The following is a 26,684-nucleotide window of genomic DNA, read 5'->3' on the forward strand; positions in this document are numbered from 1 at the left end:
AACCAACTCTAATCTGATAGAACGTATGATCCCTAAAAATGTTCAGAGTACAAAAAAAAATAAAAAATGTATAATAGGCAAACAGGAAAAATGGCACGAGCAGTTTTACTGCCATATAGCCCTCATTTATATCTAATTTACACTATTATCTATGTTGTGTTTTACTTCAGTCTAAAATTTTAAATTACGTATTCTCAAAAGAGCTAGTCTTTTCTGAGAGATAGCTTATAAACTGAAATAACAATTTATATTATAAACTGAAATGTTATGACCTACAACCACATATACATATATAAAAATAGTCCCACTGAACGTTTGACATGTTTAGATAATGCAGCTCAAATAATTTGCTATAAAATACTTTAAAGCTTAGTTTCATGTAATTAAGACAAAACCATTTTTACCACTTCTCCCCACACAAATGTGTGTCCTTTACTATGACTCGAGCAGGCTTCCCAGAATGAGGTGTCCAAAGGTGCTGCTTTAGAAAAGATAAGTGAAGGGCTCAGTCAATATTTCACAAATTATAGTAACACTCACACAGAGTAATGAGGACACAGAGAAAGCTGTCTCAAGAAAAGCTAATAATTCTATTAATTATGCTTTACTTTTTAAAAACCAGTAGTATTTCTTCCAATACAAAACCTTCAATGTGAGAATCTTGAATTTTATGAAAAGGTTGTAGTGCAAGGATTTTCTTTAAGCAGATTAAAATAAAAACTTAGAAGGTCAAAGACATGGAAGAGAACAAACGTTTCTAATTAAGATGCAATTAACAAAAATCAGCTATTTTTGTAAAGTCTGGCATTTAAAATGTAAAGTGAAAATTAACACACAAAGATCACAGCAATTACACTGTATAGTTTTAAATCTTACTGAATTAAAAAAAAAACTATTTTGAGCACATATAATGTATATAAACAAAAAATGGTTCCAAATGAAGCACACAAAAAATAAACTTGAAAAAAATTCTATGAAAAAATTTTCCATAGTTTAGTATAACAAAAATAAATCTCTTTCAGCAATTAAACCATAATTTTAAAAGGGAATGTAAGTTAATCATGAATTTAAAATAAGCTAAATTAGCACTACATATAAACAGAAGAGTTTTCTCATACATTCGGAACCCAAAGCAATAACAACGATTCTTAAAGCTCAAAACTGATTACAGCTGACATCAGGTCAGACATGACTTACGTGTGAAGCTAAACCCAGAGTCAGTTCAAGTTAAAAGATTTCACCAATTTTCCAAAACATGAACTTTGACCTTGGCCTTGTGTTTTTACAATGAAGACCAAGAATATTCAATTGTTTGCCCAGATCTTACTTTAACTAGGACTACGAAGTCATATCTAAGCAATTAAAGAGAACCACCACTGGAGTGTAAAAGCCTGATGGGGTTCCCTGTCTCGGTCTTTTCCAGCAAAAGACAACAATGAGGAAAATAATGAAGACGTTACTGTTATTTTCTTTAAAGCAAGACGGCACACATAAAACACTAAGCCAACTAATATATTAGAAAAAGAATTAAACGGCTAATCTAACTCCTAGTTTTCAAAAGTAAAATGACTAAAAATGATTTTTAAGATGTAGAAAAAGGCTTTTACCCATATTACCATGGGAAACAGGATACTGAATTTCGTTTTTAGAAACTGAAAGTAAATGATAGGACCACTTAATAAAAATTTAAGTCTCATATACAAAAGAATATTAAGTTGATTTCTAAAGCCAATCCCAATGTTTCGCTTTTTAAAAAACTACTTATGTACCTGACTGTTTCCAGCCTCCAGTTGTAGAGTTTTAAAATCAGGTTTTTTTCATAGTTGTCTATTTTAATTGCAAAAATGAAACAAGTCTTCACATTTCCATGATTTCACTCTTCCATTTTATATTCAGTGGCGGCAGCAGCAAAAAAAAAAAAAAGTAAAACTAGAAAATTTACACAACAGCCATATAGAAGGCATTGCAATATTGCACCAATATCCTAAGATCTGGCAAGTTTTGCCAGTGTAGATCTAGTCTGTATCATACATAGAGTCTACTCAGAAGAAAATGGCATCAGTTTGAATGATCCACTCCCTGGTTATTCTTGCTTAATTTTGACAACTATATGCTTTTTCTTCGAGTTTAAAGAGTTGAAAGGTGCGGCTAATCTTAAAACACTTATTATAAATGCTTTTAAACAGTTATTCTTGATCCATTCTGAACTCTGAGGTTACTATCTTTCATGCTAGTAGCTTTCAGTAAATAAAACAAAAGCTGAGGGCTTACATCCCCAGTGCCACTAAATATTTTGTACTAAATAAACAAGTAGATATGACCAGTTAAGATTATAATTCTATTCCTTACCTCTAAGTCAAAACTGAGCTCAAATTTTCCACAAGTTGCTACTTTCCATTCAATAACAGATGCAGCAGCCTTATTGAATGTAAAGAATGGGAGTTGCACTTACTTTTAAGGGGCCTTTATTTAGGACTCTGGTATTACCTAAATTCTCTTTAAAAGTGCTTGCACGCTGCAGGGCCAGGGCTTGTCATATACCACTCCGATTCTCACTAAAAACAGGGTAACATTAAACAGACTGCAAAGAAAAACATTTTCAAAAAGAAGACATACATCGATAAGCAACACTAACGTTTACTTTTGAAAATAAAACATAAAATGTTAGTTTTCATAAAACCATACATGTTTCAGGAATATAAGGAGTTTGAATATTACTGAATCAGTATGGACTGAAGATAGGCTACTCTGATACCAAACGAGGACTCCAGTTATTTTAACTTTCTAAAAATGTTAATACATGAAAAGACGTTACATCTAGAATACAACAAGTATGGCAAACCGTGTGTGCAAGTGCACTAGCTTAAAAATATAGAATCCTAACCACGCATAAAAGGGGATGTGCCTTATATATTCATAAGATGTAAGCAAGTATGGATATGCTTTCACTAACACAATGCAGATAAGAGAAGGCAGCTTAGAAATAGTGTTCTGAATATAAAAAAGTTAAATTTGTAGAAAATTTATATTTTTGCATTTTCAGCAAAAAGCCATGCAAAAAGGTCAAGAGTTTTAAACTTAAAAAATAAAACCAAAAAGTCTAACAGACTGCAATACACCGAAATAAATGTTCAAAAAGATTTCAGATAGAGATAGGAACTGAAATTACATCCAGTGACACTTATCAGGTCTTCTCTTAGAAGATGCATGACTCCTACACTGACATTTGAAAGAAATGTTTAAAGCATAACATCAACTTCCCAGATAAGTGAATCGTTCTATTAAACTGCTTCTGGAAGTAGTTTCAAGAGCTAGTGCTTAGAATTGACTTATTGCATGAGTTTGAGGCCACTAAAAAGAAAAAACAGGATGCGAGAACAGAACGAAAACATTTTCATGTATTAGACCAATGGCTTTGATAGTAAAACTAGTGAGGTTCTTCTTTATGTGTTTTAATTAACTACTTTGTCTCAAACAAATTTTTTGTTTGGCTTTATTGAAGGGAGAAAGATGCCATTAGTTGCAACGTCTGACCTCGTCCAGTATATATTCTGGAAAATGCAGGTTGCATACTTGTAAACCATCCAGCTTGCAGGGCATCCGCGGGTACTCATCTTCCTTCCATTTGTTTTCATCCGGATCAAAAGTGAGAATAGAATCGCTGTAATGACCATTGTAGCAAAGGCCTCCAAGAACCATTATCTGTTTGTCCAGCACAGTCACACCATGGCCACTTCTACCAATTGGCATGGACGCCAAGATGGTCCACTGATCAGTCTCTGGGTTGTACACTTCTGTGGAAGGGCATCCCTGAGACTCAAAAGAGGCCCTCAAGATCACACAGACACCACCGAAGACATAAAGCTTGCCGTTGTAAGAAATCATCTTGTGAAAACATCTAGCGTAATTCATTTTGCTCTTATTCTCCCAACAGTTGGTAACTACTTGAGTTCTCCTGGTCCGCTGTTCTATGGTCCCTTCTTTACTGGGGTCAAACACGCACACTTGTTTGGAGGTGGAAGATGAGGTGATTCCACCAGTGATAAACAACTTGTTATTGAGCACTGTCCCCTCATGTCCATACTTGTTAACTGGATAAGGATCCACAAATTCCCATTTATCATTGGTGATATCATATCTCTCTGTTGAATAGAAAGTCTCATCTCTGGTTCTGCCTGCTACAGCGTAAATAAACTTTCCAATAACACCAACTGCAAATTCTGAACGTGGTACAGACATGTCTGCCATCCGGAGCCAAGAGTTTTGTCTCGGGTCATACCTGAACACTTTGGAAGAAGCATGGAATTCGCCATCTGGGCCCAGTTCTTCCCCACCCAACAAGAACACGAAGTTATTCACGATAGCAAGGCAGTCCGGACGCAGAGGTACTTGTGGGCCCTCCAGTTCCCACCAGACTCTTGGTTTCTTTAAGAGAAGTATTTTACTGTTAACCATGCTATGTCCAATCATGCCTCGGAATACTGTAGTTTGGGGTTTGGCAGAGCGGATGCGGCTTGATTTCATGTCCAACAGAGGCTGCTGGTGAACGTTCTGAAAGTAATTCAAGGCTTGGTCAACTTCATAGCGCAGCTGTCGGGAGTATCTATAAAATTCTGATGTCTTAACCTAAGAATACAAGTAAAAGAATTTAACAACAAAAACAAAAAACAAAACGTCAATGGCAAACAAAATATCAAAGCCCACTAAGATGATTAGCTTATGATTTTAAGCTACTTTACTAAAACTGATTTCCTGTTAAGATCACATACTTTCTTTTTATTATTTTTTTTACAAAGCTTTTATCATATTTGTTTTTGTAATTTCTATTTGTACTAATTTATGCACATTCCCAATCTTTTTAAAAGTAAACAAGTTATTTTCCAGGCACAAGCTAAATTCCTCTAACAAAATGTATTAATCATCTAATATATGTCGGGCCCTGGGCTACAAGTGGTGGCTATACGAGGAGAAGTAGAGGTTTCACAGTAGAGGAAATGTTGGCCTTGGTTTTCTTAACCACAAGGAACACTGTAAGAACACCCATGGCTGAATAATTTGGGGAATTAAGTTAGTGAGTTAGTAAAAATTTAAATACACACAAAATTCTCAGTTGGTTTTTGACATAAAAACTTGGTGTGATATCATTAACTCCTATAGTAATAATTCAGTTGACAAGAAAAGGTCAAACTTTTTCCTTTTTGTTTTTGGGGTTGGAACTACCTAATTATAATGACTGCTAACATCTTATGAAGCACTTTTAAGTATCATGCTAACTACTGTGGGGAGATGAAAAAAAAAAAGAGTATAAGATGTGGTCCATTTCCTCAAAGAACTTAGAGTATATTTCAGGAAATGAAAACAAATACACATCTACCAGTTTTAAGTAAATGAGGCAATTGACAGTTAGGTATGAAGCTGTATAGCACATCTGTGAGTGCTATGAACTTTAGATACAGAACATATCAAACTGGTCCAAAACATTCAAGGGATGTTTTGTGAAAGAGGTAGGAAGTTGGAAACCAAGCAGAAACAGCCTGTATCATGACAAGGGTGAGATAAGAGGGCTAGGATTTGGATGGTTACCATTTGGATCCTGTAGAGATAAAATCGACAGATTTTATACTTTTTCTCTTTATTGAAATTGTTCACTATTATTATTTGCTGATTTCTTTCACAGTTATTTTGCTAGGAGGAATTAGGTTGTATGTCCAACCATTGTGATCGTATGATTAATTCTTTGTATTAAGAACAATTATACGATCTTTCCTCTTAGAGGGGTCATTAGGCTAACAAATTAAATATTTAAGGGCCTACTGTGCACAGCCAGTAGTCTGACTGCCTCACAGGTTTTGAAGTAACAGAATCAGCATAGTAATTAAGCATGACATCAAGCAGCCCAGTATGGTGATTAAGAATTCGATTTAGGAAATATCTGACTTTGCCACTCACAAGCTGTGTGATTTTGGGCAAGTGACTCAGTATCTTTAAGCCAGTTTCCTCATCTGTATTACTGGGACAATAGCACCTACACCTCATAACCCTGAGGTAGGAGACAGGCAAGATAATCCTACACGGAAAGGACTTAGTATGGTGCCTGTCATGTGGCAGTGCAGAAAAAATTACGGCTGTTATTAGCTATTATTACTGACCAGGGGACATCTGTGGAAGTGTCACTCAGTTTACGTTAATGCATCTGATGATGTGCGTTTGTTTGTGTAAATATTCAGTCTTCCAGAAAGTAGAGGAAAAATGAGAAAAACTGTTACTCTGTACCTAATCCTCACCAGAAAAGCATGACTGATGACATGCAAGTAGGAGGAAGCTTTAGAGGAAGCAGCCGTGTTGTTTGGAGATCAAGAAAGAAAGGAAGGGGAATGCTGCCCATAAAGGATAGGCAGATTTCAAGATTTCAAAGGAAAAATAGGATCAATTCCAAGATCAGAAACTGTGTAAAGAAGCTCGAGAAGGCTTGGAGGCTCTCAAAAGCATAATGCTGACTACATAATTGCAAAACATACTGATGAGGGGAAGAAAGGGGGAAAGTATCTAAAAAATCTGATGTGCTGCAGAGAGCTTTCTGGAATTCGGATGTTAAAAAACCACTTACGACAGATGGTAAAAAACAGGCACATAAAACAAGTATTATAAAGAGTGAAATGGAGCTGTAAGAATATTGTGAACAAAGGTAAAGCCTTAGGAGGAATTGTGACTTTACAAAGTGCCAGATAGTGAATAAATGGCATTTTAGAGGTTAAAGTAAAAAAAAAAAAAAAAGTAGAGGAAAAAGTGAACTCCCCCCTGGATGAGGTGGTTAATGTAATATTAACAAAGATAAAGAGAAACAGCCTCCTATCTTATTCCCATTCTCGGCTAAGAATATTATATTCTTTCCAATCTGAAGATCAAACACAATAACTAAGAAAAAACTTAAATCCAAGATGGCTGAGAAAAAAGAAAAACCAGGCAGATATTCTCACCGAGTTCAAGTCATCTGATCTCACAAATCACGTCCTGGGATCCTAGGAGCCTTCACAGATAAGGTTGCTTAACTGCTCTCTGTAATGTGTGTGGAATCATGAAGGATGGCAGAGGACTTAGAAACCAGACAGATTTCCGAACTAAGGCTGGTTAGCTTGAGCCTGATCCTGCATTGTTAAAAACTAGTTAGCACTTGCATATAAGAAAGCACTACAAACTAGGAGGCAACACAGACTCACCCAGTAATGCCAAGACTGACCATTTCTGGTTTAATTTTTGATGATGTAACAACACTGCTACAGAATGAGAGAACCTATGACTTCAGCAAAGTAATCAACAAAGCTTAGTCATAAAGAAAACAGAAACACTAGGGACCCATGAACCACCTGAAATTGCAACAGTAGTTATGTTAATGCATTTGGGGGAGAGGGGAGAGGGGAGAAGTCCAAAGCTTTTATCAGATGTTCCAGGGATCCACAAACTCCAAATGTAAAGCTTTAAATGACTCTATCCTCACTGCGAACCAACAATGTGATATGACAGTCTTAAGAACTAATAAAATCATGGACTGAATTAGACAGTCCCACCCTCTCTGTTCAGGTGAAACCACAACTAAGTGTTCAACTCCACCAGTGTACTTTAGACAACAAAGTGGATCATGTCGAGAAGACAGCAAAGAGATCCAAATCACAGGAAGAGTGGTCAAACAGATTAAGAATGTTTCAATCCACGAGAAGACTCAGGAGAGAAAGATGGCAACTGTTTTCAGGACCAATAAGTAGAAGTTAAGAGAAAGACTTTAGGCCAATATAAGGAAAAGCTTTGCAATTAGGACTGACAACATAATGGATGTTCACTGCATTATTATTTGTAAGAGCACAAAAACTGGGCACAACTCACATATCTATTAATATGAAACTGGTTGACCAAACTCTGGTATATAACATGCAATCGTTAAAAGGAATGAGATTAATCCACATGCAGTTAACACAGACATTCAAAATGTCAAAATGACAAAACCTGCAGAACTGTATATATAATACTCTCAAAAAATAAAAATGGACTGTTTTGCACAGTCAGCAGTAATATGCAGGGGAAAAATGTATATAATACAACATATAGTTACCAGTGAGCTCGTGAGGGGCTTGCCCTTTTGAGATTCGAAATAGGTCTGTATTGGGCTTTTCTACAGGGACTACAGTAAAAATGGTACAGGTACATGTTCCCAAAGTGAAGAACTGTCTACTTCTGGAGTCTAGCATCCTGCCACTGAAGGTAGTGCAGGTGTGGCCACCTATCAGGAGGGCTGGAGAGGAATTCCAGCATCACACGAGGACTAGGCAGAATGGCCTATAATGACTTTCCACCTTCCAACCCCAGGTTCTTGCAGATCATGTCAAACTGGGCCAGCTTAATGGCTTCCTAGAGTCACTTCCTAGCCTTTTCTTTTTTTTATATACCCAATCTTCTGGTCCCTTTGTCCTCTCCCTATTTATTCTATCGTGCTCCTTTGATATTTGGGTTCCAATGAGTTTACAAGAATCACTTCAGCACTATGTTGAAGTCCCAGTCAAAGCTACATCTTTACCTGATCTGTTCTACCTCTAAGCCCACAATAATGGAAGTTGTGCCTTTTGAGATAGCTATTATACCCTAAGAGATATTCTAACCAAAGAAATTTAGCTCCTACTTCTCTCTGCCAAGGCTAGAAGTTCTAGACCTACCTTGCCTTTTCCCAGGGCTACTTATTGCTGCAATTTTCCTCTAAAACCACACAATATCAATAAGCATAACTAGCTTCTCCATTCATGATAGAAACAGGAAATTAATGAATCTGTGATAATCCTGGACAAAGTAATTACAGATACACTCTGCTTTAAAACAAAAAGTGTAGGGCCAAAAGCTTCTTTGTGAATGGAATCACTTAAAATGCATTAATGAAGGGAGCTATCCAAAAAGAAACGTGTGGCTCATCTTTTCACAGAGAAAGCATTTCTCTCATCATTTGCTCCTCATATAACAGTTTAACTATCTGTGTATCAGGCTCTCTCAAAAGAAAGATATGGAAAGAATGACATTTCTTTCATGTTCTGAATTACTTTCCTTATCCTTCCTAGGATTTAAAAAGCTGTCTTATTTTAAAACTTGGAAAGATTATCACTTTTCTTGCTTTGATATTTAAAAAAATTGTATTATGACAAGCATTTTGAAGTGAAAGTATTTATTACCTCTTAAAAACAGTGATCTGAACATTTTAAATTGGCCATTTCCTCCTCTAATCTTTTGGTTTAATGAAATTGTGTGCATGCACATATGCGTGTAGAGAAAATGTGAGAAATTAATAATTTTGAATGTGATTCCTCTAAATATGTTTATTAAGTCAAAGAAATAATAGCTAGCCATTAGCACTGGGTAAAAATTCCATGATTCTCTTCTCACTGTCAAAATGTTATATAGTCCACTTACTAACTTTTTAACTTTTAAAGGTAATTTGTTTATACTGCTCTTAATTTTGAAAGAATTAAAATGAAGCAGGCAATATAATTAAAACAGGCATTTCCATAGAGCTTACTACCTTTATTTGATTAAAAATCTACAATTTAAAAGTATCTACTAAAACAGGCTATAGTTTAAAAAATTATTTTAGGCTTTCAGCCAGCCAATTTAAGGTATTATCAGCTGTTTCACCTTTCAAAAGGATTTTTTAAATGCCCAATATACTAAACCAAAGAAACAAAAGGCCTTTGATTAGTTTATCCAGTTGTAGGGAGGTGGGAGGGGTGAGGACTGAGGGTTAGAATAATCTCTCAACTCAAGATCCCAGGTTTTAGACTTGACACTGTCCCCAAGTCACTGTGTGACCATGGAGCCTCCAGTTTAGGTATTTTCCCTTTATAAAAGGTGTAAGTTGCATGAACAGACATCTCTCTGGCCCTCCTACATCCAAAACTGCTAACCTAATTTTTGCAACGATGAATATAAGGTGTCATGTGGAAGGAAGACTGAGTCCTGGCTGTCAGTTTTATCATCCTTCCTCCATGATTCAGTATTCTCAAAAGAAATACCCAGAAATAAAGCAGTTACTGTCATGGAGCTTTAGTGCGAAAACAAATTATGTCTTTGGGAACCACAGCTACATTTGATATTAATTTTGATATTCAGTAAAATGTGGAAGTCTTTATATGTTGTACTGCAAAAGCATCTACCCTGATATCAGAGGTTTACTTATAAAATCATGCTCAGGGCTTCCCTGGTGGCGCAGTGGTTGAGAGTCCGCCTGCCGATGCAGGGGACACAGGTTCGTGCCCCGGTCCGGGAAGATCCCACATGCCGCGGAGCGGCTGGGCCCGTGAGTCATGGCCGCTGAGCCTGCGCGTCCGGAGCCTGTGCTCCACAACGGGAGAGGCCACAACAGTGAGAGGCCCACGTACCGCAAAAAAAGAAAAAAAAAAAAAAAATCATGCTCAGAACTGAAGCTTGTATTGATTTATGTGACACAAAAAAAGCTAGTTACAAAGTACCTTTAATTAATCCCTTTGTCCTGAAAAACTGAATAATGACCAGGGATAAGGCTATTTTAAAAAATTAGTTCCTGTTAAGCACAAATCCTCTCAATAACACTATAATTGCAGTCAAATACCAAACAGTTAAAACAAATTTTAAAAAGGATTACACATCCTGTCTTCTCCAAGTAGACAAGAGTCTAAAGTATTGACAGCTTCAGAAGGCAAGTGACCAGGGCAAATGGGGGAAAGGGAAAGGACTCCCTCACGACAATATTCTTATAAGAGTTTCAGCACAATTTGGTGAGTCCTCTATCCCTTCAACTTTTCTATAGATAGTGAAAAATATTTAACTCAAAAATAAATGTGCTTCATATGTAGAAAATAAACTTACGGTTACCAAGGGGGAAAGGGGGGCGGGTGGGAGGGATAAACTGGGAGATTGCGACTGACATATACACACACTACTATATATAAAATAGATAACGAGTAAGAACCTACTGTATAGCACAGGGAACTCTACTTAATACTCTGTAATGACCTATATGGGAATAGAATCTAAAGAGTGGATATATGTGTATGTGTAACTGATTCACTTTGCTGTACAGCAGAAACCGACACAACATTGTACGTCAACTATACTCCAATAAAAATTAATTATAAATAAATAAATAAATGTGCTTAGGGAATTCCCTGGGGGCCCAGTGGTGAGGACTTGGCGCTTTCACTGCCAAGGGCCCAGGTTCGATCTCTGGTCGGGGAACTAAGACCCCACAAGCTGCACTGCAAGGCCAAAAATAAATAAACAGATAGACAGGTAAATAAATAGGCTTAGAAAGTCCCATTTCCTTCCAATTTTGGTAAACAGTAATAGAGCACCACTAGAAGTTAAATGAGTGCACAAGCCTAAAAGGTAGGAAATAATGTAAAAGACTTAAGAATATCTTACCACCTGATTACACCGATATGTAGATAGTACAACTAAGTTCTAGAATTCACAACTTTTCTTACACAGTTTTTCCCTACTTATGGAAATACTCTCAACTATGTCAATATTTTATTTATAAATACGGAAGAGCAGAAGGAAAGTCAAATAAAAGGTTTAATCCTAGAACTAACTTCTGAATGAGCAAGGCATGACACATGTAACATTTTCTGGGTAAATATTAAATTTGAGAATTAAAACTTTCAAGCCTAAAATCTTAATATACCCCCCTGGTTCCTTTCCTGCTCCTAACCTTTTCTCCAGTCATTTTCTGAATTCTCTGATCCTTTTCGATTTCTGCGTATCATTTGGTTTCTCTCCCTCTCTTTATTTCCCAATTCATTAAAAAGATTTTCTCCTTTTACAAGTAAATGTGGCTGTCCCCATTCCATGTCTTCCTCTCCTGTTACTCCACAGTCAGTTTCCAATTCTATGCTTTTGTCTTCATCTCCCTTTTATTTAAAAGGAAAATCAGCGAGGTAGGTTGAATTTTTTAACTCCCATTTTCAGTAGGTTCCTACCAGCTTAATACAACCTTCTAATAGTCTCTTTCCCAGGGGATTTCACAGCAGTCAACACCTAGTCAACTCCAGGAACCTGGAGTGAATGCAAGTCAAAGGTGGAAAATAAGAGCACTCCATATCTATACACAAAGGGCAGAAGACTGGAGAGGAGAAAAACACCTTGGGTGATTTTTAAAGAAGTGCACATGTATTAATTACAATCATCCAAGTCCATGGGGCTGGGAGGGAGGGGTCGATAAAAAAGAGACTGATGCAGAAAAAGACATTGACTGAGAAAGTACGCTTAACCCACTGACCTAGTTTCAAACAAAACCCTGCTAATCTCTGTGCTTTCACTCCAAGGGGCAAGTGAGCTGATTGTTAAGTAATTTCAAGTTTATAGCTGTATAAGTACTATTTAATATATGAAGAGGATTTAAAACTTTTTCAAAAACAACTCAAGCTTATTAGAAATTCTAATCAAATTTCACATTGGAAATCCAGGCTACTGTCTTCTAAAAAATATTTTTATTGTCAAATACAGCACTGCTTGTTTCTTCTAAAACTGTGAGGGTTACAGGGAAATTTGTTTTTTCCTCTAGATTTGTCTGGCTGTAGTTTAAGTCATTAGAAATAATTACTTTTCTCGAGTTTTGGGGCTAAACTGTGGTAACACTAAAGTTAATGGTTTGGTTTCTGGACAGAAATTTTGGATTGGTCAAGTGCTAGATTAGTCAAATCATGTTGCAGTGCCTAAGTGAAGGAATTCTGAGGGGTACACAGCCCCTACATTTTTACATAGATGTGTCCTTGCCCAGGCAATTTCATTACCAAGTGGGTTGTGCCTCAACCAAGATATCGCACCACCCAAGCACGACACATTAAGAATAAATTTCCTTATGTGTCATAGTCCATTGTTAATGCTACATAAACCAACTATGCTGATAGAGAAATATTTGGAAGATTATCAGTGCTTTGTGAAGACCAGTTCTGAGAGCTACCATGTTCTTAGGAAGGTACTAAGGGTCTTAGTAAGGTATACTTGGATAATTTGTAATCCTTAAATTCTATCAGTTTCAAGGTGAGTCCAGGACACCTTACCCCATTTTAAACTGTAGCTTTTAAAGCCACAAATTCTGGTCCTTAAGTAAAAGACATTAAAAGAAAAAAAGTGTTAGCCTTTCTGAAGCATTTTCACTCTCATCCTAGGATTAATACTCACTAGTAATGAACTTATCTTTTTTCAATGGACTATCAAAATTATCTCAAGGCTGTAAATATCCTTATAACAACAAACTTTTATAAAATGCAGATATGATTTGCTAAATCCAAATATATTCTCAGTGAAGGAGAACTAACATCTTCTCTCATTAAAACATTAGCTTTGCTCTTCAAAAGTTAAATAAACCTAATTTGGGGGGATATGGTGAATTACATTTAACAGGTTAGGGGGAAAAAAGCACATTAGGGTATCTGAATATCATGAGCTAGTTTATAAAACAAAATATTTGGAATAAAGCAGAATTCATCTATATAATCTGATTCCTTAAAAAATAATTTTCTTTCCTTTTGAAAAATTGTAAGATCTTATGATTATGATCAATATAATTTCTAAGGGGATCATTAATATGCCAGATCTTACCTTACGCATATTTATGATACTGAAGATGCCCTGGGTTCAAAAATATTAAAATGTCACTTTACTAAAAAATCAACATATGGGTATTTTAATGAATAATTTAACAATTTTGCTAAAAAGATCTTTTCTGTACAAAAAAGTAAAAGAGGCATTTTGCCAAATATACATTTACTTAATAAAATGTTTTCAATAAAGCAATAATTGTTTTTTAAAAACCAAAAGACCAAAGTTTAAACTATTTAAATCTTCACATCACTGAAATTCAGAATGACAAATGTCAGGCCTTATCTCTGTTAACAGATGCAAAGACCATTAGAGTTAGTAAAAATACATGACGCAGACATTTGCATTACGTAAATACTGAGATTGAAGTCTAGTATTAAAACTGAGAATGGACTATAGTTAAAATGAATCATACTCCTAACCAACTATGTCAAAAGGACAAGATCCTTAATTTTCAGCTTTCCTCGATTATACAGGGAAAACTCCAGAATTCTGCTTTCACACCTTACAGTGTTCCCACATCTTACACTTTTTTCAGTGCCATTAAAATTCTTAGGCTATGTTTTGTTCATGCAAACATGTTAGAATTTTCACAGCTCTGTAACAACTTCTAAACCACCCAAGCAGGCCCACAGGGTTAACTATATGCTTCCTGCACATGAGGGTCCTCTCCCTACTCTAGTAGCTTGGACTGAGAAGCAAGCAGACCCGGGTTCCAGTCTGGACAGTGCCACTTAATCTGGGATAAGACTCCTAACTCTTCTGAGCCTGTTTTCTTACCTACAAAACAGAGATAACCTGCAGACTCTACCTATGTGTAGAGCACTCAGTGCAAGGCCTGGCATATAAGTGTAAGGTGTTCAGATAAGTAGAATCACTGCCTCTAAGGAACTTGGTGAGGAAATCTGGAAAGTCTTGGTCTCTTGGGTGATGATCCTGTCCCAGAGTCAGTTCAAAAGTTAAGACAGTCTGTTTTCAGCTGGGGAGAAAATCCAGTAGACGACTAAGGGAAAAGATACCGCAGAAGAATAAACCCAAAGATTTCGACACAGCTAGAGGGCATGATTCGGGTCCCTGGAATCAGTGGGGGCTATTCCTTAGGGAGAGGCAGAATGGCCCCTTACAAAGCCATTGCTCAGATCTGATCGTTACTACCAAAGGAAGAATTAAAATCTCTAAAGGTTTCTTCACGAAGCTTTGTTCAATCACTTTTTATTTTCCTGAGGCCAGGAAAAGGATTCTCACAAAGAGATGCTATACTTAAGTTATCTTCATCAGCCATTCCACAGAATAGTTAAGTAGGAAGGTTCACTTAACACTAAACTGTACAGAACATTTCTAAAGGCTAAGGATCCAGGAGAGGGTTAAATAAGTGAGAAAGGCTGTTTAATGTATGCATATTTAGAGTTTCTAGAGCACAACTTACTCCCTGAACTTGTAGAGCAGCGCTGTGCAACAGAAATATAATCTGAGCCACAAATGTGAGCCAAAGATGTAATTTTTACACTTTTTAGTGGCCATAGTTTAATAAGCAAAAAGGTGAAACTGACTTTAACAATGTATTTTAGCCCAATATATCCAAAATATCATTTCAACATATAATCAATATAAAAGTTAGTAATGAGGTAATTTATATCCTTTTTGTCATCTTAACCTTTGAAATCTCAAATCAGACTTGTCACATTTCAAGTATTCAAAAGCCACAAGCAGTGATTGTACTGAACAGCATGGTTCTAGAGATACACTACTTTTTTAATAAGAAAGAATAATCTTTTAATTTTGACATTTTAGCTAGTTTTAATTCCAATAAATTGAATGGAAGGGCTCCACATTTTTTTTTAAAGGGAGGGAAATTTTATGAATCTAAAAGGAACCTAATGCAGAGTAGTGTGAATAAAGTCCTTGATGATTTTAGTCATAGGAATGGGCTACTTAGCCTCCTAATACAAAAAAGAATGGCAAATTCTAAGTTTGATCAGAGTTGCTAAGTGGTTTTCCAGGACTTTCTCTGGCATTACAACAATATTTTCCTGTAATTGTTCCTGAAAATACACGATGCTAAAAAGTAGGTGTGTTAACAGGAAATATAAGGAAGAGAAGAACTAAGTTAACACCAACACAAGGAAATAATCTGATAAATCCAGAATGTGGGGACACACTAGGACAACTGGTAATCTGATCTTTCTAAAAAAAAAAAAAAAGTGGGGGACTGTGTTAGATTCTTTAAGAAAGATTAAACAGACATGATAACCAAAAGCAATGTGTAAACCATGACTGGATTCTAGGGCATTTGGGGGACAACTTTGAATATGAACTAGCTGTTAGATGTTATCAGGGTCTTATTGTTAATTTTCCTGGGTGGAATGGTATTGAACCTGGGTAGGAAAAAGTTCTTATTCTTATGAGAGGCATGCTAATAAGTATTAAGGGGTGATATGTCATGATGTTTTCAACTTATTTTCAAACGTTCAGCAAAGGAAAAAAAATCTACATAAAGAAAATATGGTAAAATGTTAACAGTTCTTGAATCTAGGTGACAGCTATATAGGTATTCATTATACTATTCTTTCAACTTTTTGTATGTTTGAGCATCCTCATCATAAACGAGAAAAAGGAGAGACAATTTCAGATTTAAAGAGAGACGTAATAACAAATGTGCTGTATGAACCTTGATTCAATCTTTAAGAAACAGCTTAAAAAAGACATTTTTGGGAAAACTGAGAAAATCAGAAAATGAAATGGATATTACAGATATTAAGGGATGACTGTTAATTTCAATAATGGTATTATGGTTATGTAGAATTTCCTCACTCTTGGGAGATAAGATGCTTGCTGAAGTACTTAAGGAGGAAACATCACATCTACAACTTTCTTTGAAATGGTTTAGCAAAAAACAAAAATTTAACATAAAGGCACACACTCTCCTCTCTATCTAAAAACAGGGTGGCAAAATGACAACTATTAACCTACAAGATATGTTTATGGGTGAACATTCTACTGTTCCTTCAGCTTTTTTGTATGTTTACAAAGTCTAATAGTTTTTAAAAATTGAAAGCTAAAAAGTGCATATTAACATTCCATTTTTCTAAATTTCAGCAAAATAGGATAAAACCACAAATCAAAACTGCCTACACTTTTCCCCATGTAGATCCTCATACTAAAAAAGGACCAGCACAGATGTACTATGTCTTTATTTCTGTGCCCTTTCTGGTTCCATGCATATATAATGGTTTTAAAATGGCCTTGTTTGAGACCTGCAGAGTGCTGAGTACAGGAAAAATAGATGGGCCCTATTTTCAAGGAGCTCAAAACAGTATGGTGTAAAATAGTCCAAATTCTTATTCCCCAACCAAATTTTCCATTCTAGTTTCTGAAGTTTAATTTCTAGAGATAAGGTCTCAAATCTGCTTAGTGTTTTACAACACATTCCTTTGATAAACATTATCTCTCACACACTGCTAAGACAAGAATCACCAACTACCTTCCCTTCCATTTACCTTACCAGTATCACAAATAAAACTGAAGATTTATATTATAAAAAACAGAAAGATTTCTCTGTAGCCAGGGCCTTATTAAGTTTTTGTAAGAAATTAATTCAAGAAGGAAGCCTTAACAACATTTTTATTCTGATGAGATTCCCAATACCTGGCCAATAAGTAATAACCACATCCTACGCTATATATGCAAACAGAACCATCAGAAGGTACAAATGTTGTTTTATATGATTTACAAAACTGGGAGTTCCCTGGCGGTCCAGTGGTTAGGACTCCATGCTTCGATCCCTGGTCGGGGGAATTAAGATCCCACAAGCCGCGCAGTGTGGCCAAAAAAAACAAAAAAAGAAAGAAAGAAAGAAGATGATGGAACAAAAAAACAAACTACAAAATTACCTGATGGTATTAACTTCCAGCCACTGTCACTATTGACCACCCTGAACTGATAGTTGGAATATAAAAAGGCTCTGCAGCTCAGCACTTAATCATTTACTGCTATCAATTATCCATCATAATGTCCTACAAGAGGGAAAATTTTATTCTCTATTTCATGAGCACTTCCATCTAGACTGAAGTTGAGGGGGGTTTGTTTGCTTTAATAGTGGGAAAGCATTTCCATCTAACATGTAAAGACAAAACAGGATTCCCCAGGAAAAGAGAGCAATAAAAACAATAGTAAGGAAAAAAATCAAAACATCAGAGAAAAATGATTTACATTGTTGATGTGGGGCTGATTATCACTGAACAAAAAATAATTAAGAAATGTATTCTTTAGTTTCAATTATTTGTCATATCAGTACATTCTGAGAATAAAGATAAAATCCTACAAAACTGAGTTATCTAGTAAAAGTTTAAGTTAATGATATTTCACAGCATTTCAGAGGGGAAAAAAAAAGACATGCCAGGCTGCTGAGTGTTATTCGAAGGCGCAAATTTGTTTATTTTTCAAATGGTGTAAACAACCCTCCTTTGCAAATGTTATATTTTTATCACCAGGTCTGGTAACTAAAGCTGAGGAACCACCTAACATGAAGGGTGTCGACCAAAGCTTTAAGTGTGCTTTCTAGAAAGAAGAAAAGATGCAAGAGGTAAACAGAGCGCCAGAGGTAACCATGTGATTAGAAACCAATTAAGTTAAGCAATTACTGAAACTGCTTTCTCTCCTTTGGGCAAGAGAGCATCACAACTGAGACTCTGATATAAAAATGAAAAATGCTTACATGCAAAAAGGCCAAGGCTGTTTTGGAGAAAGACAATTTTAAGACAGCAGAACTATTACATGGTAAAATGCGCACAGGGATATTTGATCAATGTAGATAGAGGATCTATAGTCTACTTGTTTAGAAATGCCAAAACAACGATTTTAGACAAACATATGTTTTCAAGATTAAATTTAGTTAGTATTCACAGTGGAGGGGGCTGGGGGAGACGGACGGGAAGGCGCAGAACTAGGCAAGAGTAGGGAAGAAAATCAGTGCCAGGGCCTACTGGTTTTCAAGAGCTATTTTATGTTTCCTCACTACATTTTAGAGGAATACGAAATTGTGTTAATACTTATCATTCAGAACTACAAAACTCCTCTCAACTCTAATTTCAGCATGATTCACTTAAATTCATTTTTGAAAAGAGAGCTAGACGGACCCAGTTCAAATTTAATTACTCTGTGAAAAGAAAGAGAAGCTAAAGCAAACTTATAATATTTGGGGTTAAATAATTATGCTTCAACTTTAAAAGTACTTTCAAAATGAAACTATTCTACCACCTACCTGGTCCATCTTTCACCCACAAAATGTGTTTTAAAAAACCTAAATACAAAAGCTACAACAAATTAGACTTCTTACACATAACTATTCTTAAAAACTATTCATTCTTTCTGGCTCCTGACCAAGCCTGAGAATCTTATCTATAAAGACATACTGCCTTATTAGCTAAACGATGAGTCCTGTCTATTGCTTTCAAATGCACCAACCTTCTCAAAAACACTGGATGGGGTCATCAAACAAAACCTGATGTTCTGAATGATGGTATCGGTATGTCTCCAGCGTCTTCTATCATGCCGCAGCCAAGACTGCACAGCCTCGTACAGCTCTATCTCTGGGAACCTGCTCAGATGATCATTATCCAAGTAAGACATGAGCTTCTCAAAGCTCAGATAAGACAGGAAGTCAGGCCTGGACATGAGTGGTACGAAGTTGTCTAGCAGAAAGGCGTCCAACTTCTCCCTGACTCCCTCGATGTTTACACCGAAATCATCTAAGAGTCTCATAATTTCTGCACAGTTTTCTAAGCAGATTTTTGCTAATAGGAAAGAGCAGCAGAACTTCACCACTTCTATAAGTTGAACATACATGGCAGCCTGAAGAATCTCATGAACAGTACTCATACTCAGTTCTATAGTTCCATAGTACATAAACTGAAGGACGTGGCTGAAACCGGTAGCAGTTAGACCTTTTAAATGAATTTTGTCCTGATCTCGCTCCCTCATATCTGCGGTAAACATAATTCTGAAGTAATCACTCTGGGTGGCCAAGAGGGCTTTATGGGCCTGGAACTGATGATCTTCAATAACCAGAGTGACATCAAGAAGCAATCCCTCCTCATACAGTGCTCTGAACCCAGCAGAGACACTGGTGTCATGGATGGAGGAACAGAATCCTTCCACGTCCCCTGCCATGAATCACCTGGAAAAAAAGTAATCAAAGAAAACTGTGTTAATCATTTCCATGCATTCTGAAGACATTATTAACTTAGAGCTTAAAAAGTTTTTATAATTATCTCAATTCCACTGCCTAAGTCCTACATGTACAAACCCTTTGGGAGAAAACAACTTAAAGGTTTGTGGGCTAATATTTTTGGCTTCCCTACCTGGGGGAAAAAATCTATTAAATATCTATTCAACAATGGTAAATTGTTAACTTACAAATATATGCCTATCCCAGTGATTTTACACTGTTTACCAAATATATTTAAACATGTCCCCAAATTATCAACCAAAAAGGATTTCTCAGCTAAATACTAAATCATGAGAAAAAGAGATAAGAAATTAAACCAAAAAGTACACTGTTGACCTTGAAAACTCCTAGAAACTTACCCAAAGGAAATAATCAGATACATATGCCAACTTGCACACACAAGGTTTTTCTTTCTAACCTTATTGATAATAAAAAACTGGAAAGTATTCAAAAGCCCAACAATAGAAATAAATACAGTACAGTCCTACAATGGATTACTATAACAACTAAAAATGATGGCAGCAATCTACCTATTCTGAGAAATAATATTTACTAGGTATTGTTGTTATGTGGGAAAAAAAGCAGGCAACTGCAGTATACTCAGTATATTTTCAAAAATTAAATATATATATATATATATATATATATATATATGTTTAGATGAGAAAAAGTCTGGAGGAATATATACCAAAATGATGTCCCTGGGGTAGTGGGACTTCAGGAAACTTTGAGGTTTATCTTTTCCTTCTTACTTACCTCATTAACCTTATTTTTAAAAACAATGACCATGTATTGTTTATATATTTAAAACATAAATACATAATTTTTAAAGGAAATTAAGCCGCATTTTTGCATATCAGAGAAACGAAGCCAAATAGTGGGATTATAATTAGATCTCTTAAGCAGAATAAACTAATTCAGCTTACGAGACTGTTTATGAAGCAAAGTAATTTTCTTTCCACACAAACCCCCCAGGCCAACTATCTATCCTCTCCTCAACTCTCATCCTCACACAGCTCCAAGCTTCCTCCACACTGACACATCATCCCATCCACGAATTCCCTCCCAACCCTTTCCACTGTGCCCTGTGGAACCTTGCTTCAGTGTAAACAAACTCCCCTACAGGCTCATGCAGGTCACAGAGAGTTTTCTCGGCTTTCTGATTTAAAAACAAACAAAAAAAACCACAACCCTCTTCTATGTTCTTTTTAGAACAAAATGCTCTTCTATAGCTTATGACCTACCTTCTAATAAGCCTTCTCTTGGCTTTCTACTGTCCTTTTTCTAAAATATGGCAGAGGGGATTCCTGAAAGGCATATACCGCACCGCTATATCTAATGTAATGCCTGGCACACAGAGGTGCTCTTCTTTTGGTTAACAAAGGGGAAGGCACTGGTAATAGACTGGTGAGGCTGCCAGGATGGCCTCCCTGAAGGAGGAGGTAGAGCAGGTGCCAGCAGTGACTGTGGTGCCAGCGGCTTCACTGTAGGGCTCTTGGTCCACCCAAACACTCAACCAGGGAAAGGAAAGAAAGTCTAAGCTGGAGAAGGACAGAGGTAAAGTTTGGAGATGACAGACCAAATGAAAAGAGAGGAGATTAAGCCAGAGACTGGGAAGCCGACAGTTAAAGATTTCAGGTATGGATCAGTTCCTGATTGTGGCAAGGCCCAGCAGGTTTGAGAATAAGGTTGTTTTTTTTTGCGGTACGCGGGCCTCTCACTGTTGTGGCCTCTCCCGTTGCGGAGCACAGGCTCCGGACTCGCAGGCTCAGCGGCCATGACTCACGGGCCCAGCGGCTCCGCGGCATGTGGGATCTTTCCGGACCGGGGCACAAACCCGTGTCTCCTGCATCGGCAGGCAGACTCTCAACCACTGCGCCACCAGGGAAGCCCGAGAATAAGGTTTTAAAATGGAGCGGGGGTGGGGGGGAGGTTATAAGAGTTTAGGTGGTCAGGGAACTTTGCCTCTCAGGTTTTGGATGAGTGGTCTTATGTGAACATTGAAGAGGTGGAGAAAAGGAGTCTTAGCCAGGTACCACAGTCATCAGTGAATATGGAGGGGAAAGAGAGAGATCAGGATATGTGTATATGATAAGTAACAAGGAGCAATAGAAGGTGGATTTTTATCTAAGAGAGCTATCCCTTAAACACTGGTGTTCCCCAGGATTCTATTGTTGCACCTTTTCTCCTCTCATCTAAACACTGTATTTCCTTCAACGATCACATCTAAACCCACGGTTTCTACTACTACCTACCTTTATCAGTACCTTCACCATCACTGTCCCAATCTCTATCCTTACACTAGTACTATACATAGCAAATCTCCTGTTAGATACCTCTGGGTGCCCCACAGGGATCTCAAAATTGTGTCTAAACAATCATAACTCTACTCTCTCCCCAATCAGTTTTCTTTTGTATTCCCCATCTTATCAAGAGGCATGCTAGGTGCCTCTTTCTCCCCCTTTGTCCTTAACTTACCTGTAAGTCTTATTGATTATCCCACATAATATGTTCACTTACCTAACACAGCAAAGTATGCACAAGATGAAATTAATATCATAATTTTTATCAGCACTCCATTAATCCAAAAGCTATATACTTTCATTTTGGAAAGGTAGAACACAAAAGCGCTGTCTATAATTTGGAAAACAGATATAAAATATTTTAGACACTGTAATCAATGCTTGGCAGAACTACTTTACTAACACGTTCAAGACTAAAGTAAGCTATCAGATTTTATTTCCTGAATTATTTTTAAAGGTAAAATGAATGAACTTAGAATTTTCCAAGTGATATAAGGCACATGTACACAAATGCATACTGCGAACAAAAGGAACATATCGGAATAATCAAATATTCTGGCCAGTAGAAGGCTATCAATATCACACTAATTATCAATTTTCAAAATAATTAGAATAAAAAACAAATTAAACTAGATGAATATCTTGATATTTCATTATCTTTCTCAGGATCATTAGGGACACCAACTATCACTCTGACTCATCAAGATTTATTGGTCACAGTTAATGTGGATTTAATAGTAGAAGGTTGGGCATGAGCATTCATATACTTGAGAGGAAACTGCTTTGTTTCATTAATCTGTTATTTTGACAGTGCCTAAAATACCATACATTTCACTTCTTTTCAAAGTAACCCTCTCTATTCAACAGTTATCACTATGTGATATGGTCTCAAACAGCTAATATTCACCTTTCAGACAAAGATTCCATCTAAAGGAAAGATTGTGTGTGTGTGTGTGTGTGTGGTACGCAGGCCTCTCACTGTTGTGGCCTGTCCCGTTGCGGAGCACAGGCTCCGGACGCGCAGGCTCAGCGGCCATGGCTCACGGGCCTAGCCGCTCTGCGGCATGTGGGATCTTCCCGGACCGGGGCACGAACCCATGTCCCCTGCATCGGCAGGCGGACTCTCAACCACTGCGCCACCAGAGAAGCCCTAAAGGAAAGATTTTAAAGAGATACTATGCTTTCTCAAAAAAAGTAACCTAGGTTCCAGATACTTAATATGGTGGTAACATCATAGGGCAAAGAAGCCGGGGGAGTGGGTGGGGGGAATGAGGAGGATTGATAAGCTGTGAGGCAAAAGACCCTAAAGATGTAAGGAGAGCACCCACTCTCCTCTGGGCACCCAGCCCACCAAGTGGGATTCCTAGCAGACAGGCATCTACCCTGTGATCTTGTCCTGTTACATATGGTCAGACTGGGGTGGGAAATATGAATCAAGATGAACGCTCCTGTGTCAAGAATTTAGAAAGAAGAGGAGAGAAAGAGAAAAAGAGACGTGCACTGACTATGTATGACTGGAACTAGAACATGTCAAGGAGCAGCTGTGGGCACCAACTTCTGCCTGCCATGTGGGCTGAGTATCAGAGAAAGCCAGTCAACTGAGAAAGAAGAGGAAAGCCAAGACGAGAAGACAGGGAGTGCTCCCTAACTCCTTCATTTTTCCACTTCCTAGGCCCAGCTCTATTCCTACCCATGGGTGCTGAGAGAAATCCTTACATGCTCAGAATAGATCCCCCCCTTACTACCTCAGGTGGGTTTTTCCTACATATAACCAAGGTCCCTAACTAATACAGTTTTAGAGCAGAAATAGCTATACTTTGAGTAAGTTACTCAAACTTTCCTGGCCTTATCTCTGCACCTATAAAATAAAAGCATTCAACACGATGATCTCTAAAAATGTTTAGTAATAAAACTCTTATTTATTCTACTTTTTGTATGATTTTACAGATGTGTAAAGCACGTATAAAGATATGCAAAGTAAATAAACTATAGCTATTTTTTAAGTCTTAGCAATGCATTTCTGAAGTTTATCTGATCTAAAGTTCTTCTAAAACTAATTTGTAATAGCTGGGAAATTTGCAGTAATTTTTTTTCTACATGAAAAAGCTTGGTGCATCTATCAATAAGACAACTTTAGAGAAGCAGCAGTATCTTACACTTTTATAGGAAGCATGTATGTAAGTAGAAAATGATACTCAGTGATTAACTGACCAACATGATATAGTCTGTAAATGGTAGTGAGTTACGAGTACAGGACTCCAGACCTGGAGTCTTTTAATTCTGGAGAAACCCTTCTCCTTAGCAACAGCACTCCAAACCCCAGCTCATTTTCTCAGTAAAGTCTCTTAGGACGCAGGCCAACTCTAACTTGAGAGATGAAGATACTAATGTCCACAGGTGAAATTTTTCTTCAAAGTCATACAGCTAGTTAGAAATAGAGTTAAGACTAGATTTGCAAGAAACACAAAATAGTGTGGTTAGGAAGAGCAAAATCTTTGAAATCAGAGCGCTTTTAGTACTTACCATCGGTGTGACCTGGAGAAATTTAACTTCCTGACCTCAGTTTCCATCCATATATTAGGAATAATCATCATCTATTATTACTGAGTTGGGATGATGATCAAATAAACTGACGTAAGTTACATGTCTAGCCCAGAGGGAGGCACCCCAGCAGAGGTCAATCAATGCTGCCTTCCCTGTCCAGCTCTTACCTAATGCTCCTTATCACCCACAGAACCACAGGAACTTAACACCCTTCAAACTTCCCTCTACGGACGCCATACCTCCCTAAGGTTTATCACAATGCAAGTTTATAAGAGATCAGGAGATGTACTGGTAGTCAAAACACTGGACCTCATTTGCAATGGCATTGTTTTCCATTTTTTCTCTTCACACAAGTATAATTTTCTAGCTTTTCTGGGCTCCTTAGGCTTTTCTGCCCTAACAAGAGTAACTACTCTTTGTATCTGTGCTGTTCAATATGAAAGCCACTACCCATGGGGCTTTTGAACACTTGAAATATGGTTAGACCAAACTGAGATGTGCTTTAAGTGTAAAATGAACACCAGATTTTGAAGACTTAGAAAAAAAAAAGTAAAATATCTCATTATACAAATGTTTAACACTGATTACATGTTGAAGTAATATTTTGGATATACTGAGTAAATAAAACATTAAAATTAATCTCACCTGTTTTTTACTTTTTAAAGCTGCTGCTATGAGAAAAATTTAAATTACATATTGTGGCTTGCATTATATTCTGTCGGACAGCACAGATCTATAACATAAATGTTTAAGGTGTCAAACAACCAAACTTACAAATGAACATGTGAAACAAAACCAACTTGTTCACAATCCATACCCTGGAAGCTATAAAGAAAAGAAAAAAAAGTGAGATTTAGATTAAAATAAAACAAAAATAACACAAAACACACATGTAAGCAAATAAAATAAACAAGAAAAAGGTAAGTGTAAGAAGAATACAAAAAGAAAAATATACAAAATCTTAAGTGTAAGATAGAGAATTATAGGAATTTAAGGAATAAATTAATAATTATAAGAACTAATCACTGTAAAAGTAAACAAAAATAACTATAAATCAATGAGGGCTGGAGAAAAATAATCTGCTAAGGGGCTTTGAGAAAAGATATTTACTGACATACAAAATGCTCAATGTACAAAAATTATGTATCCTAACTTTTCAAAACACATCATCAGGTTAAGAGAAATCATGGTTTATAAACCTGTATACCCTTGGCCTTCTACACTTCTGTATTCTACACCTGGCCTTCAGAATTTCAAACGGTAGGGTTTTTCAAAAGATGAACCAACTTAAACTAAATGATAAGGCATACTGATACCACGAGGAAAGAAAATACTGGAGTTTGTCCTGTTCCATAAACTTGGCACTGACTACAGAAAAAAGAAAGCCTCACATTTTCTATGCATCAGAATGACTGGTATAGCATTTCTCAAAGTGTGGTCCAGGTGTAACTGGGGCCTTAGTCCCCTAAGAGAACTTCGCGAGATCAAAACAATTTTCATAATAATTATTTTGTTTATTTTATTTATTTATTTATTTGCCGTACGCAGGCCTCTCACTGTTGTGGCCTCTCCCGTTGCGGAGCACAGGCTCGGGACGCGCAGGCTCAGCGGCCACGGCTCACAAGCCCAGCTGCTCCGTGGCATGTGGGATATTCCCGGACCGGGGCATGAACCCACGTCCCCTGCATCGGCAGGCGGACTCTCAACCACTGCGCCACCAGGGAAGCCCATAATAATAATTTTAAAAGCGATTTTTCTTTTTTACTTTCATTCTCTCAGTGTTTTCCAGATACTACATGTGATATGAATGCAGAAGCCAATAAGAAGCCTATTGTCTTTTATTAAGCCAGACATTAAAGAGATTTGCAAAAATGTAAAACGATGCCATTCTTCTCACCAAGTTTTTTGTTGTTTTAGAAAATATTTATTTTCCATTAAAAATGTTATTTAGATTAACAGGTAATGGGTTTTTTTAGAATGAATTACAAGTATTTTTTTAA

General features: G+C 36.9%; 1 protein-coding gene across 2 annotated transcripts in view; it reads right to left on the bottom strand.

The window, feature by feature from the left end:
• Positions 1 to 1,025: 1,025 nt before the first annotated feature.
• KLHL15 (kelch like family member 15) overlaps positions 1,026 to 26,684 on the bottom strand; it is a 30,390-nt gene continuing 4,731 nt past the window's right edge. Inside the window, exons 2-3 of one of the 2 annotated variants that reach the window (XM_029241009.1) lie at positions 19,075 to 19,786; positions 1,026 to 4,626 (exon numbers count right to left, since the gene is read on the bottom strand). In XM_029241009.1, coding sequence (XP_029096842.1) covers positions 3,517 to 4,626; positions 19,075 to 19,779 — 1,815 coding nt within the window. In that variant the 5' untranslated portion in view covers positions 19,780 to 19,786 and the 3' untranslated portion in view covers positions 1,026 to 3,516. Of the gene's footprint in view, positions 4,627 to 19,074; positions 20,186 to 26,684 lie in introns of those variants that run through there. The other variant, XM_029241008.1, reaches the window with a different exon arrangement.

Source organism: Monodon monoceros, unplaced genomic scaffold (genome assembly GCF_005190385.1).
Source record: "Monodon monoceros isolate NGI ecotype Baffin Bay Population unplaced genomic scaffold, NGI_Narwhal_1 Super_Scaffold_22, whole genome shotgun sequence".
Classification (NCBI taxonomy): domain Eukaryota; kingdom Metazoa; phylum Chordata; class Mammalia; order Artiodactyla; family Monodontidae; genus Monodon; species Monodon monoceros.